At 33.6% G+C, this 13435-nt stretch overlaps 1 protein-coding gene across 9 annotated transcripts in view; it reads right to left on the bottom strand.

The window, feature by feature from the left end:
• LOC126819279 (transient receptor potential cation channel subfamily M member 3) overlaps window positions 1-13435 on the bottom strand; it is a 194069-nt gene that overhangs the window by 54061 nt on the left and 126573 nt on the right. For all 9 annotated transcript variants that reach the window (XM_050547244.2, XM_050547243.2, XM_050547241.2 and 6 more), the window contains 6 exons: window positions 9999-10169; window positions 8713-8810; window positions 7523-7751; window positions 6625-6786; window positions 4064-4267; window positions 3005-3133 (listed from right to left, as the gene is read on the bottom strand). In XM_050547244.2, the coding sequence (XP_050403201.2) occupies window positions 3005-3133; window positions 4064-4267; window positions 6625-6786; window positions 7523-7751; window positions 8713-8810; window positions 9999-10169 (993 nt within the window). The remainder of the gene's footprint in view (window positions 1-3004; window positions 3134-4063; window positions 4268-6624; window positions 6787-7522; window positions 7752-8712; window positions 8811-9998; window positions 10170-13435) is intronic.

Raw genomic sequence — 13435 nt, 5'->3', positions numbered from 1 at the left:
TCGAGTGTCACTTTGTGCGTAGGGGTCTTTAGTAATGGGAGAAAACCATATTTCAAACTGTCATTGAGTTCATTGGACGTTGGTTTATCACTCATCTGACTAAACACTGTTTCCTCGCACCACTATGGTTATTTGAGAGCTCAGAGAGAGAGAGAGAAATGGGGTTTAACGTCCACTCGACACAAACTAGGTCATTTCGGGACTAACATATGGTTTTAATTTTATTCAATAATTTGCTTGCGCGTAGGGGTCTTTAGCAGTGGGAGGAAATCAGAGGACCCGGAGAAAAACACACGAGAATTGGACAGGCGACCCTACTCCTTGTCACGTACAACCGGGGATTCGAAACCATGACTGATGACTCAATGACAGGCCTTATGATACAGCGTGCACATGCTGACCATTCAGCCATCCAACCCCCCTAGGTTATTTTGAATATACTAGTATAATAAATTGACACAGAATCAAAGAAATATATTTTCTTGAAGTTGGTGTTGACCCTTTAAAAGTGTCATACTGAAAAATGTATCAACATAATGTAACTGAAGCTTCCAATCAACTCTTTAATTGCAAACTCAGACTAGAAAAAAAATATGTGCCAATGAACACTTTATACCATTAATGGCACTCCATGTTGACTGACGTCAAGTTACTCATACATGACGTGTCAATTAAAGACACAAAGCTTTGGTAAATATGATAACGACGCTATAACCCTTGGAAGAAATTAACGCAAATACTTTCGCTAATTACTAAGACAAAATAATGAGTGATGCATTTAAGTCCTGAAAACCTGTACCTCATTTAAACATCCCTACTTGGTCATACAATGACCTCTGTATACATATTATCCCTTTCATAAAGTAAATTCTAAAGTGAGGTTAATTATGTCACGTATTGATGAGAGTTTAACCGAACCAGACACAAGGAGAAGAAGCAATTACCTCTCAATCACCTGCTAATTATCTACTCCTATAAACTTGTATACATCATCTTAATTCTTAATGAGGTAAACAACTTAAAGTGGGCATCTCCAATTTAGGTTTCTTTTTTTTTTTTCTCACAAAAACATATATGTTAACACAATACCCATTCTCCTGCCGAGTACAGAATGCAGAATATTTCGGATTGTGATAGAAATGGATTTAAAACCTTATGCTAGATTATAATTATTAATTACGTTAGAGGAAATGTATAGTGCTCTCTTATCGGAATACGGTTTCATGAAAAGAAAGTATTTATTGATACTTTGTATTTAAAAATTATGTTTTATCCTTGCTGTACACTTCAGCTAGAATATATGAATATATTTAAATATATTAACGATTTATTTCAGATTGTTACAGCTACTTGAAAAACAACAGGTGGAGAGGTGAAAAAAGTAAGGAGACAATACAAAATTCAATGAACATTCACTTGAAACATTTTAGAATTTCTCTAGATTTATTCATTGGAAGTCGAATAAGAGTACAGAATTCCCCCCCCCCCCCAGTAAATACATGTCAAATCCATCACTATTAAAGATGCATTATGTAAGATTTCGATAAAGAGCCGTCCCTTTTTGTGTAATAGTTCAAAAAGAGATAATGAAAAATGAATATATTGAAAATTGAATTTAGTTATTAATGTTTGAAGTTTTGTAAAGTTAGTCTTGATATTACCAATGTTGTGATAATAAACATTATTTGGCAAAGGTGTTTTAATCCATTCAATATCCAAGCCAGTCAATGGTCTAAACAGTTGATTATGGTTATGTAAATAAATGTCTCAATAATAAATTATATAACAGTCATTTCGGGACTAACATACGGTTCAATTTTATTTCAATAATTGAATTACGAGTAGGGGTCTTTAGCAGTGGGAGGAAACTGTAGGACCCGGAGAAAACCCACGAGGTTGGACAGGTGACCCCACTCCTTGTCACTTACAAGCGGGGAATTGAAACCACGCCAGTCGACTCAATGACAGACCTTATGCTAACCATTCGGCCATTCAACCCCTGTCATGTAAATGTCTAAAAAATAAGTTATATAACATTTTAAGCTAAAAAAAAGACAAGCAATGGATTATAGATTTTGCTCTTACATAATGCATCCGTAGGGAAAATGTAAAAATGCCGTAACCTCTCAAGACACTTGCATCACTGATGGACAATGAATATTTATACAAATCCAAAAACTTTTTATTAATGTCTCTCTCTTAATGCAATATGCCATTAGTGAAATGCAAATAATAACATATTAAAATGTATCCTTAATTCCGTTTTCGATATTCTGACATGTTGACTTGAACCCAAAAAACAAGTGCTGTGTTGAGCAATATCGCAAGTAGGTTAATGTTTATATATTATGATGAACAACAGTGAGTTATGCAACTTTAACCATTGTCTGGAGAAGTTGCCATGCATTACGCAGCCCAATTGATCAATAATGCAATATCCATTTACTTTTATGATTCTGCAGAGTATCATTAAATTGAAGAATAGCAGTATCCAGTTAAATGTATATAATTCGGCGTTACAATGATTTAAGAAATTGGTATAACAGGGGGAAAGACTGGATCTTAAGATGATCTCGGAGGAGAGCTGTTGGCAGTGCTCGATTAATCATTAAGTAAACTAAGCATGTTCTTAGGGGATCATGGGAATGAGGCTACCACAGAATGTCTGCTTTGTTAAATGTCAAATTTAAAATATTTAATATAGAAATTAATTAAGAACTTTCAATTTGTTTTTCGTTTTTTTTTTGTCTTTTCATAATACCGTTACCTGTTTTGTCGCGATTAATAATGATGTGTATAAAATCCCAGAAAAACTCGAGCCATGTGTTCGGCGGTTGTTTATGGTTTATTTTTGTATTACATATATATAGGGGCACCAAAATCTTTTAAGTGCTTAGGCCTCTGTGGGGTCTTAATCCAGTCCTGGCTGTTTTAGACTGAAAATGGGAGAATCTGTGAAATTTGAGGTTGAATATAGTACCTGTGAAAGTAACTTTCCACTTACCTGTCTTATTTTTTCTATAGCTAACGTAAATATATGCGACATGACATATATTTCCTGCCATTTTATACCAGTCTGTATTTGAGCTAGAACAGTGTAACCAAACAAAACTAAAAACGTCAAATAAGCAATCTGAAATGAAACAAAATTTTAAAAAATCTTAAACTATAGTGTAAAAAAAAATCATTATCATACTAAGAAAAAAAAAACCTAACCAGGATGAATAAATATTTTGAAGTTCCTTTTGTTTGAATGATTTTTTTTTTCATTGATAAGGTTGCAGTCAGAATTTCTACAGTGGACTCTGTCACATCCAACATCTGAATACTACGACATTCTGTGAAATCGTACATCATTTTCATGTCCCGATTTATTTCCTTATTACTTCAGCCAAAAAACTTTGAGTAATCTGTATTCTGAATATTCTGAATTACAGCATCAATCAGCCATCCCGTCACATGATTTCCATTGAATCAACACTGTATAATCCGACCTTCAATTGGTGAGTGTGAAGCCACAAAAGATTAACAAACAATTACCAATCAATTATCGGTAAGATTAAAACTCGCTCGCGTAGGTCTTTGTTAATTACTTCGATAATTTTATAATCTCTTTTAAGAGGGCGCTTGGTATTTGATTTTAGTTTCTCGTGTCAAATACAGCGACATTATATAAAAATTGACGTGATGAAGAATGTACAGAAAGGTTTATCCTTTTTAAAGGGAATAACGTTCTGGGGATTCAAAGCTACATTATGATAATACTTTCCTGTTTTCGAAGTTACAATAATACTTCTGTTTTGAGTAAACTGAATATTCCGACACTCTGCGTAATCCGACATATTGTAACGATCCCGTACGATGTCGGATTTGACAGAGTCCACTGTAGTTGTTTCCATCAAATTCAGAGGGTCATAATAATTTAAATTATCAATAGTAATTCGTAGCCCTTTGTGTAAGCCTATAATTGATATAATGGCAAAGTTTATTGTGTTTTTGCAGACTGTGGCCACAAAACATTTTTAAGAGAAAGGTTACCGGTAATCAACTTATAAATTCTTACAGTATGAGCACAGAATTTAGTAACAGGAGCATTGTAGAATTCATAAACTTTCTTTCCCAATCGTAGTGGACTCTTCTTCTTCCGGAATGGTAACTGGGATATGATGCTGGTATCATGGACAACTGTACCATTTTCTTTCGTGGGATTTGTTGCTCCTGGTTGACCCTGGTTAAAACTCGTCTCAAGATCATCTCCAAATTCATTCTAGGGAAGAATATTAAAGGAGATTATAAAAATATTATTTTCATAGCTTTCTTTTGTAGCCATTGATATTTATAGCTAATCCTTATAATATGACAGAATTTTCATTAACTGTCCTATTTTGTTTTACATATAGAACTGACTTCCTTATTTCATGTAAAACATATTTATTCTAAATCTAGATCAGTAAAAACAAAATGTCATCCTTGTATGTGGGCTTTTCTTATTTATATATAAAACCTGTTCTGTTTTTAACAATAACAAAAAAAAATAAAAGTAAAGTCATTTATATCCTCAAAAATGAAGTCATCCTTGTACATATGTTTTTAAATTCATAACTATATTTAAAATACACGTCCTTGTTTAGATAGCCATAAGTCATCTTTGTCTAAAGCCTACACATATATAATCCTCTTCATGACTAGCCCCGTTGGTGAAGAAAAGTACTGGAACAATAACACTCCCAACTGGTTAGTGCTAAATGATAAGGCCAGCTCAATTTTTCGTCATACGTCACGAGATGTAAACAGGGTTAGCGCTAATCCAAACCCTTACCCTAACACTGGACTTAGACCCAATGCTTACCCTAACCCTAACATACAATCTCGCCAACAATCATGTGCCCTAAACTTATTTACATATCAGCGACCTTGACAAAAATTGAGCTGGCCTTAACAAATAGATTTATCCCTCCCATCTACAGTAAAGTCACTTCGAGTAGCAGTGTGACTGTTGAGTCGAAATATTTATATATATTATATATCAAAGGGGCATTAGGTAACATTACATAAAGAGCTGAGCTGGAATTAGACAATGGCAAGAGATGCTATTTCAAGACCAGTTCTTTATCATAATCTGTATCATTTTGTCGTCTATGTATCACTGTAAGTCACTGTAAGACTTTAATCCCCATTTCATTTCATTTTGACGTCTTTGTATCAATACAACATATGATCTTCCAAAAGAAAACCATGACAGCAAAAAGTAAAAAATAAATGTTGTCACATCATCATGCTCCATACGAAATTAACCCCATCACGACATTATATTCAGAACAAATAAAAACAACAAATAGCCAAAATCACTTGTTTCAAGCAAGAAATAATACAAACAACTGGAAAGTTGAAAAGCACAATGGAATAATTTTCTATATTAAAGATACATTATGGAAAATTAGATAAAGAGCTGGCAGTTCTCACATAATTAATAGTTCAAAAGGGAATAGGTAAAGGGAATATGCTGAAAATTTCAGTCAAATTGCTTCACTCTAAGCCAAGAAAACCTTATTTTAAAATCACTGTAGCCTCGATTATCATTGTTCCCGCTGTCATGATAATTAACAAAGTCTCGATTATCCATGTTTGAGGTTAATGGGTGTTGAACAGCAGATCAGATTCAAATCCAATGAAAAATCGGACACATAATATGGCATCGAGAGTTGATTATGTTGTTTTCATGTTAAAAATGTCTAATTAATAGTTTATGTAATATTTCAGGCCTAAAGAAAGATCTTCAATAGGCTGATTTAGCTATTGCATAATGTATGTTTAAAGAGATTTGGGCTGAAAACTTGGTTCATCAAAATCGGAACTGCTCTTTCTTATTAATAATTAGCAGATTGTGACAATAATTGTAGAAAAGAGAGACGGGCATACTATTTAAAAATGCTCTTAAGCTTATCCTTTCAAGGGAAACAACTCTATTCTTCCTCAACATTTAAATGAACAAGTTTATGCTGTGATTTCAGGGTAACGCACGAAAAAACACAGATCATATATCCTTTCAAGGGATACAACTCTATTCTTCACTAACATTTGTATGGACAAGTTTATATGAAGTTAAATAAAATGGAGTTTCACGTTGTACTATACAGCACCAACTGGGCTTGTGAAGATACAGGCAAGTTTTAGTAATGTGATCTCAGAGATACAAGTCCATTCCCCCTTCCCCCTTGCTCCCCCCGCCGACCCCCAAACACAATATCACATATTAACTGTTCAGCTAGAAATCACGCCAAACAACATCAAAATCAACTCGCGCAAAAATAAGCTTTAACGACAAAAGAAAAAGCTAACTCAAGGGTCAATACGGTAGTATTTAGAATTTGTAAACCAAATACAGAATGATGAAAATTTCAAATCAAATACATGCATCAGAAATATTACATTAATAAAAAAAAACCAATAGAGCTTTTGACCAAAAGAGGGACGACAGACTACAGCCTGGTGTGGACAAAAATAAAATTGCATGAACTCATTTACTTACGGCATGACAAGTGCACACAACAGCACGATAAAAACTATAAACATCAACCACCACTCAGGACATTCTAACTAATAATAAAACCTTACTTCAATCACCTGTTCTTCCTCAAACGAGGCATACATATGATCTAATGTACTATCAGCATCTGCTAAATCTTCCAAATGTTCTTCCATTGTCTGCGGCATAAGTTGTAGTTCTTCTTTACTCTTGAATTCTAATAAACCGATTGTAAACGGTATAAATATTCCAAATATCACCTAAAAACAGAGAAATATCATGCAAGTTCAATTCAATCATTACTATACTATAGAGAGATAGAGAGAGATAGAGAGAGAGCTTAACGTTCACTGACACAAACTAGGTCATTTCAGGACTAACACATGTTGAATTTTATTTCATAATTCGCTTGCGCATAGAGGTCTTTAGCAGTGGGAGGAAACCAGACGACCCAGAGAAAACCCACGAGGTTGCACAGGCAACACTAACGAGATGCGATTGTGAGAGAGAGAAATGGGTTTTAATGTTAACTTGAAACAAACTAGGTCATTTCAGGACTTACATATTGTTCAACTTTATTTCAATAGTTCCCTTGCCACGTAGGGGTCTTTAACAGTGGGAGGAAACCACAGGACCTGGAGAAAACCCATGAGGTTGGATAGGTGACCCTACTCTTTGTCACGTACAACCGCAGAAACAAAACCAGGACAGCTGACTCAATGACGGACCTTATGATTCAACGTGCACACGCAAACCATTCGGTCATCCATCCCCTCTTCCCACCCCAACATCCATATGAAATTAATCTGTGATGTATGGACAAACATGGTAGTAGAATATATCAACCAATCCTCATCATTTAAGCATAATCCAGATTAACCATATATTACTATCTAAGGCCCCCCTCAGACCTCGGTGGCGTCCTTACTGTGCTACTGATGGGGGTATAACCGACAGATATACAATTACTTCATGTTTTAACAGTATCTCATTCACCTTAAATGTGGTATTTTTTCTCATTCTGAGACCACCAATCCACAAGTCATTCAGTAGAACCTGACAACATGTATGTGCAATAAATTCACGATGGTTCGCTACCATAGCTAAACTCAGTGATGTCTGTTCACTAAAATTCTTGAGTTCGTATGTTAGTAGTTGTTGTGTATAATCATCGTCTATTTTATAACAATGCTCCAACAATTCTAACGCTAATGTCTGAAAATCTCTGAAAAAATAAGTGATAAGTATATTCAGAAACAATTCACATTTCATAACAGGATTTACCAATCCAATAAATAAATAAATAAATAATATGTAGTAAAAGTTTATCAGAAATGCACAAAATATGCTGCTGCCGTGTCCAAAAGTTTCAATTGTTTTTCAGAAAAATAATCTTATAGTGCATACCCATTTCAAAGCATAGTAGTTTGGTCATTTCTTAATAAGATAATTTGATACTTTGTATAATGCTAGGTTCCCACTATCACGATTTGCGCTACGCATTGAAATCATGGTTTTAATCGTGGAGTAATTGTGATGAACCCATTAGTCTTATAATATATTGAGGTCAGTTGTGGCAATCGTGTTGATCGTATCAAAACGTGTTCAAACGGATCTGCATCTAGCAGATCGTGGACTCAATAGTGACAATCCTATTGTAACGCATCACATGACAGTGGGAACCTAGCATAATAATTTAAAGGCGTTTGACTCATATAACTTATTTAGCCAGAGATGGCTGCATATATATTATACATAATAACAGCTTTATACGGATACCCACTGCACTTTTCTAACAGAGAGAAATGGGGTTTAATGTCCACTCGACACAAACTAGGTCATTTCGGGACTAACACATGGTTCAATTTTATTTCAATAATTCGCTTGCAAGTAGGGGTCTTTAGAAGTGGGAGGAAACCGGAGGACCCGGAGTAAACCCATGAGGTTGGACATGCGACCCTACATCCGGGGAATCGAAACCACGCCAGTTGACTCAATAACAGACCTTATGATACAGTGCAAACGTGCTAACAACCATTCGACCATCCACCCCCTACCCACCCTAACCCCCTGCAGTTTTGAGGTCATAGATCAATATTTATATAATTCTGCATGGAAAAGGAATTAAAGGAACTCATGTTGCTATACACATCACACAGTGAGAAATTTTTAAAAATTTGACTTACTTGGCATATCTCCTGAATTCGGCAGTTAATTCTATTTCTAAATCATCTTGATCTGCTTCATGTGCCATGGCCTTATATAACCTGCATGCTAATAAAGCCTGAATAAAAGAGTATTATAGTATCAAAGTATTTGTAGCTTTTCCAGCAGTTTTAACAATATGTTTTGTGTCTGGCATGTATTACACGACAACTCGGGTATATAACAAGAAAATACTTGTTGAAACGTCATGCTATATGTGTATAAACCAGTGATTGTTTTCCATATAAATTGTGTTGTGTTTTTTATCTCAGGTATCCTTTAGTCATGTTGCTTTTGCAGGAGTTTCTGTATTTAATGTTTCATTTCAAACCATTGTTGACAAAATGTTCAAATTCAGTGAGAATCATCAAAAAATATTGGGAACCTAACTGTTGCGTAGTTTAAAATGGTCCGTCAAGATTAGATAATGAGAGTTGATTTTACAACTGTTTACTTTCACTAGCGGTGTTGAGTAATCAATTACAGAATCTCCCACTAAAACAGCATAACTACACGATACCCCAGTTGTAGTGTTAGCGAATGTCACTGTTATTAATTCAAGAAATCTCTCTTACATATTCAGTTTATTTTTGTATTAAAGTTTTTGTTCGTGATTATGGTTTTCATGGTATTATTATTATTACTATAATTGTTCGATTTATATAGCACCTCATTACACATGAGTGTTTCTAAGTGCATTCACAACAAAACAGTTTAAAAACAAGTTAGTCTTAAGCTCTGGATGAGCCTAACGTTCTGCAGATCATTGGTCACAAAATAGTTTCTAAATACATGCACATAAAGAAACAAACAACAAAACCTAGAAAACTGTTTGAATCAATTTTAAATTATGTTCAATTAAAGATACATGATGTAAGATTTATATAAGGAGCTAGCCTTTCTTGCTATAATGGGTCAAAAATCAATAATGCAAAATGAATATATTGAAAATTTCATTCAAATTACTTCATTCTGAGCGAAGATATTAGCCTTTGAAGGTTTGACAAGATGCGTGCATTGATTGTAATCACAGAACTGGTTGCTGAAGCTTAATCTAGCTTTTTCATTTTTAAATTAAATCATATTTAATATCGGAGTATCCGTTGGCATCGAGAGTTGATTTCGGTCTTGTCATGTTAATAAATGTCTAATTAATAGTTTATGTAACATTTAAGGACAAAAGAAAGACATGCAATAGGCAGATTTTGCTCTTGCATAACTTGTATAAACAGTGACATACTATAAACATCGTTTTTATTTTTGTTACCTTTGCCATGGCCTCTTCACCATGTTGCCACATAAATAGGGCCATCTTCTGTCTTTTCATTAAAACGGCCCATATCATTAAATCATGAAATGGGTATGGGAATAAATCTTCCGCCATCTTGGTATTAACTAGATGTGGTATTGACGTAACAACATTACCTAATGATGCTCCCTGAAAAATTAAGTAACAAGTTATTTAACTATTCCTTTTTCTTGGTAATGGCCATATATATATATAATACAAATGGAAAGATGGACGTACCCAGGTATTATTTCAACACTAATCTTTAGCATACGTAACTACAATAAGCATTGCAAACAATGTAGCTCTTTAATTTAATATTGTGATTTTTTGAGAAAATACATCATTTTCTTTCAAATAGTTTTTTTTTTAAAAAACAATTAATATTTTGCAATTAATATTATCATATCTTTCAAATTTTCACTGCCCACTAGTCAAGTATTTCTTAATAATAGGCATTTATTTCACTGCCAACTAGTGAAGTATTCTTTTATAATAGACATTTATTTCCTGTGACTTTGTCCAAAATATGAAATAACATATGAAATTGATGCATTATGAAAAAAAATAAAAATAATGTGCACTTCACAATTCTGTGAAAGTATAAATGTAATATCTAAATTAAAAAATTCTAAAAAAATAAAATATTATTACATATGAACATATACTAAAATTAATCCATTTGATTAAATTTTGAAGATATTAATAAACTAATTAATTTATATGTGAGAAGAACATGCTATAGATATGTGCATTCATTCTAACTATAAGTTTTAACTGATCCGGACATCAGTGACATTCAGGTTATTTCCAGATTAGACAACAGAATTCGAATGAGAATACATCTATCCAGGGGCGTTGGAACCTGGGTATCAGGGTATACAAATGGTACCCTGCCCTTTTCTGGGGTATACATGTATACCCATGCCCTAATGATGGAAGTTTTCAACCTTTTTACTAGTCTATTCATATTTAAATGATAGATATGTATGATATGAAAATTGTGAATAATCAGGCTTTTGTCTCTTTCTTTATCATGTATTTTAAAGGGTTTGATGTTGGAATTTGGAATGCTAGAGACACTCTTAACAGCGTTCTCGGAATTGACAAATTTCTATCTTTTGGTACCCTGGCCCTCGCGTCGTTCTGGCGCCCCTGCATCTATCTGTACACTGAAAGATAAAATCCTTTTTCCAGGCATGGAATCATATTTATCTCTTTTAAATTAGGGCTTCACTTAATGATTACATCCCCTATATATTGATAGACTTCCTTAGAATGGTCATAAGAGCCTTGTTGCCCTCAGCCTTTAACTGAAACCCACCTTTCAGCTAACTGCTTTATAATAAGGTCTGAGTGCCCCTTCTTACATGTGTCACATATTACAATTCTAAAATGTCAACAACTAACATTATATTTGAGATGTTCAAAAATCACTAAATTATGAGCAGAGCAAACAGTTCTTCGAAAACCAAACTATAATTCAATATCCTAAGATATAATCTTACATACAAAAGAAACTATAAGCTTTAAAACAAAAGAATACATAACAGTTATTTATAAAGATTTATGTGAAAAGATGTGGCAAGTGCATTAAGTCCTATTGCCTTAAATATGGGAAATCTGACTGAACAGAGTAAATGCAGATATGGGGAGACCTCAGAAATTTGTAACATGTCCCAAGAAATCCACAAACATAAAAATGTTTTGGAATCACTGGCTTATATTATTCCGTGATGCAGAGAAGTAGTATACTATAAATCATACGTTCTTTTGTTTTAAAGTCTTCCATGTTTCTAAATGTCGATTTACAATCTTAACTTGATTACATAGCTATTGATCTTAAATCACTGTGAAGAATACAGTGTCAAATATGATGAAGAAAAAGATTTACAGAGAGAGGCGGGCGGGAGTAAGGCATGCAAATACCTCAATCTAAGAATAAAAGAAGGATGGGAAAAAAATGTGCTTGATGCAAAGTAAAATTTAAAAGAAAGACAGATTAAGACTGTTACACAAATACCTGTTTGGGCTGCATTATCAAAAGGAGAAGGAAAGGCTAGTTTACTAAGAATGTCAATTTGTATTTTTGATAACCAAAGACAATCCACACTTAAAAGTGCATATGGCTCTATTCTTTGGAAACTTAAATGGGTCTAAAGCTCATATGAACGTAATAGTAATGTATATAAAATGATCTATATTCAATTTTTAAAAACATTATTGGAACTGAATAATTTTGGGATTGATAATTTTATCAGAAATTCATCTTTCAAAACTTTGCAAAAGATTCAAATTCTCTGAAGTGACAGTGGTTTTAATAATTTCCTGTGATACTATAAAAGCTACTTTGAGTTATAAAGTCAGACCATGCATATTTAGAACACCTTATATACAATTTCTCATTTGAGGAGCTTACAAATTTTTGGCGCATGTTTGTATTAAACATAGTACTTTATCTTAAACTGGAAATCGCTATCTTCATTTGTTTCAAGGCTTTAGCCCAAAGAACATAGATATATACAATGATGTAAATCTCAAAAGTTTTTAAAATATAATTAACATAATTAAATGTATTTGATTTGGAAATGATAGGTTATTCTAGGAAACTCAACTACAATTTCTACTAGACGATAATGATACCTACTCAAGGTTAGGATATTTAATTTTTTTTTTAAAGTAAGATTATATTTTTTGCTACCAAAAAAAAATAAAAATCTAAAAAAAAGACATTGGGAACTTGATAAGACCTCAAAATTAAAAGACTGTCTGCAATCATGCCGGCAGATTTCAATACATAAGTGTCTGCAGAAATGTTTTAAGGACTGTCGTGAACTTGAGGTTGACCATTTCTCTAACTTCAATTGAAAAGATTAGAAACCACACTAGAGGTGTTGGAGGAGGGCTAAATCTATTTGTTAAGGCCAGCTCAAATTTAGTCAAGGATGCTGAGATGTAAATAAGGTTAGGGCATGTGATTGTTGGTGAGATTGTAGGTTAGGCTTAGGATAAGCATTGGGTCTTGGTCCAGGGTTATGGTTGGTATCCACGCTAGCCCCGTTTACATCTCGTGACCTATGACGAAAAATTGAGCTGGCCTTATCATTTAGCACTAACCATTGGAGAAGGGACATGCAGGCAACCCTGTTTTAATCATACTAAATAGTAAAGTTTTATTATCTAAATAAGATAAAAAAAAAAGTAAGACCAGACCTACAAGAGTTTAACAATTAAATGTTAATATATAAATAAGAAGAAACCAAAGTATGTAAAAGTTTATAAAAAGGCTCAACAAGTTAAAATTGAAGAAAATGAACAAACAAATGTAAAATGACTTAATTTATTACCCTACCTCTGACTCGCAAAGCTACAAGGGAAGTCAGAAGACAACATCAAAACCCATGCAAAATATTCAA

Source organism: Patella vulgata, chromosome 4 (assembly GCF_932274485.2).
Source record: "Patella vulgata chromosome 4, xgPatVulg1.2, whole genome shotgun sequence".
Lineage (NCBI taxonomy): Eukaryota > Metazoa > Mollusca > Gastropoda > Patellidae > Patella > Patella vulgata.
Note: the sequence above shows the minus strand (reverse complement) of the source record. Positions and strands in the feature narration are given on the sequence as shown.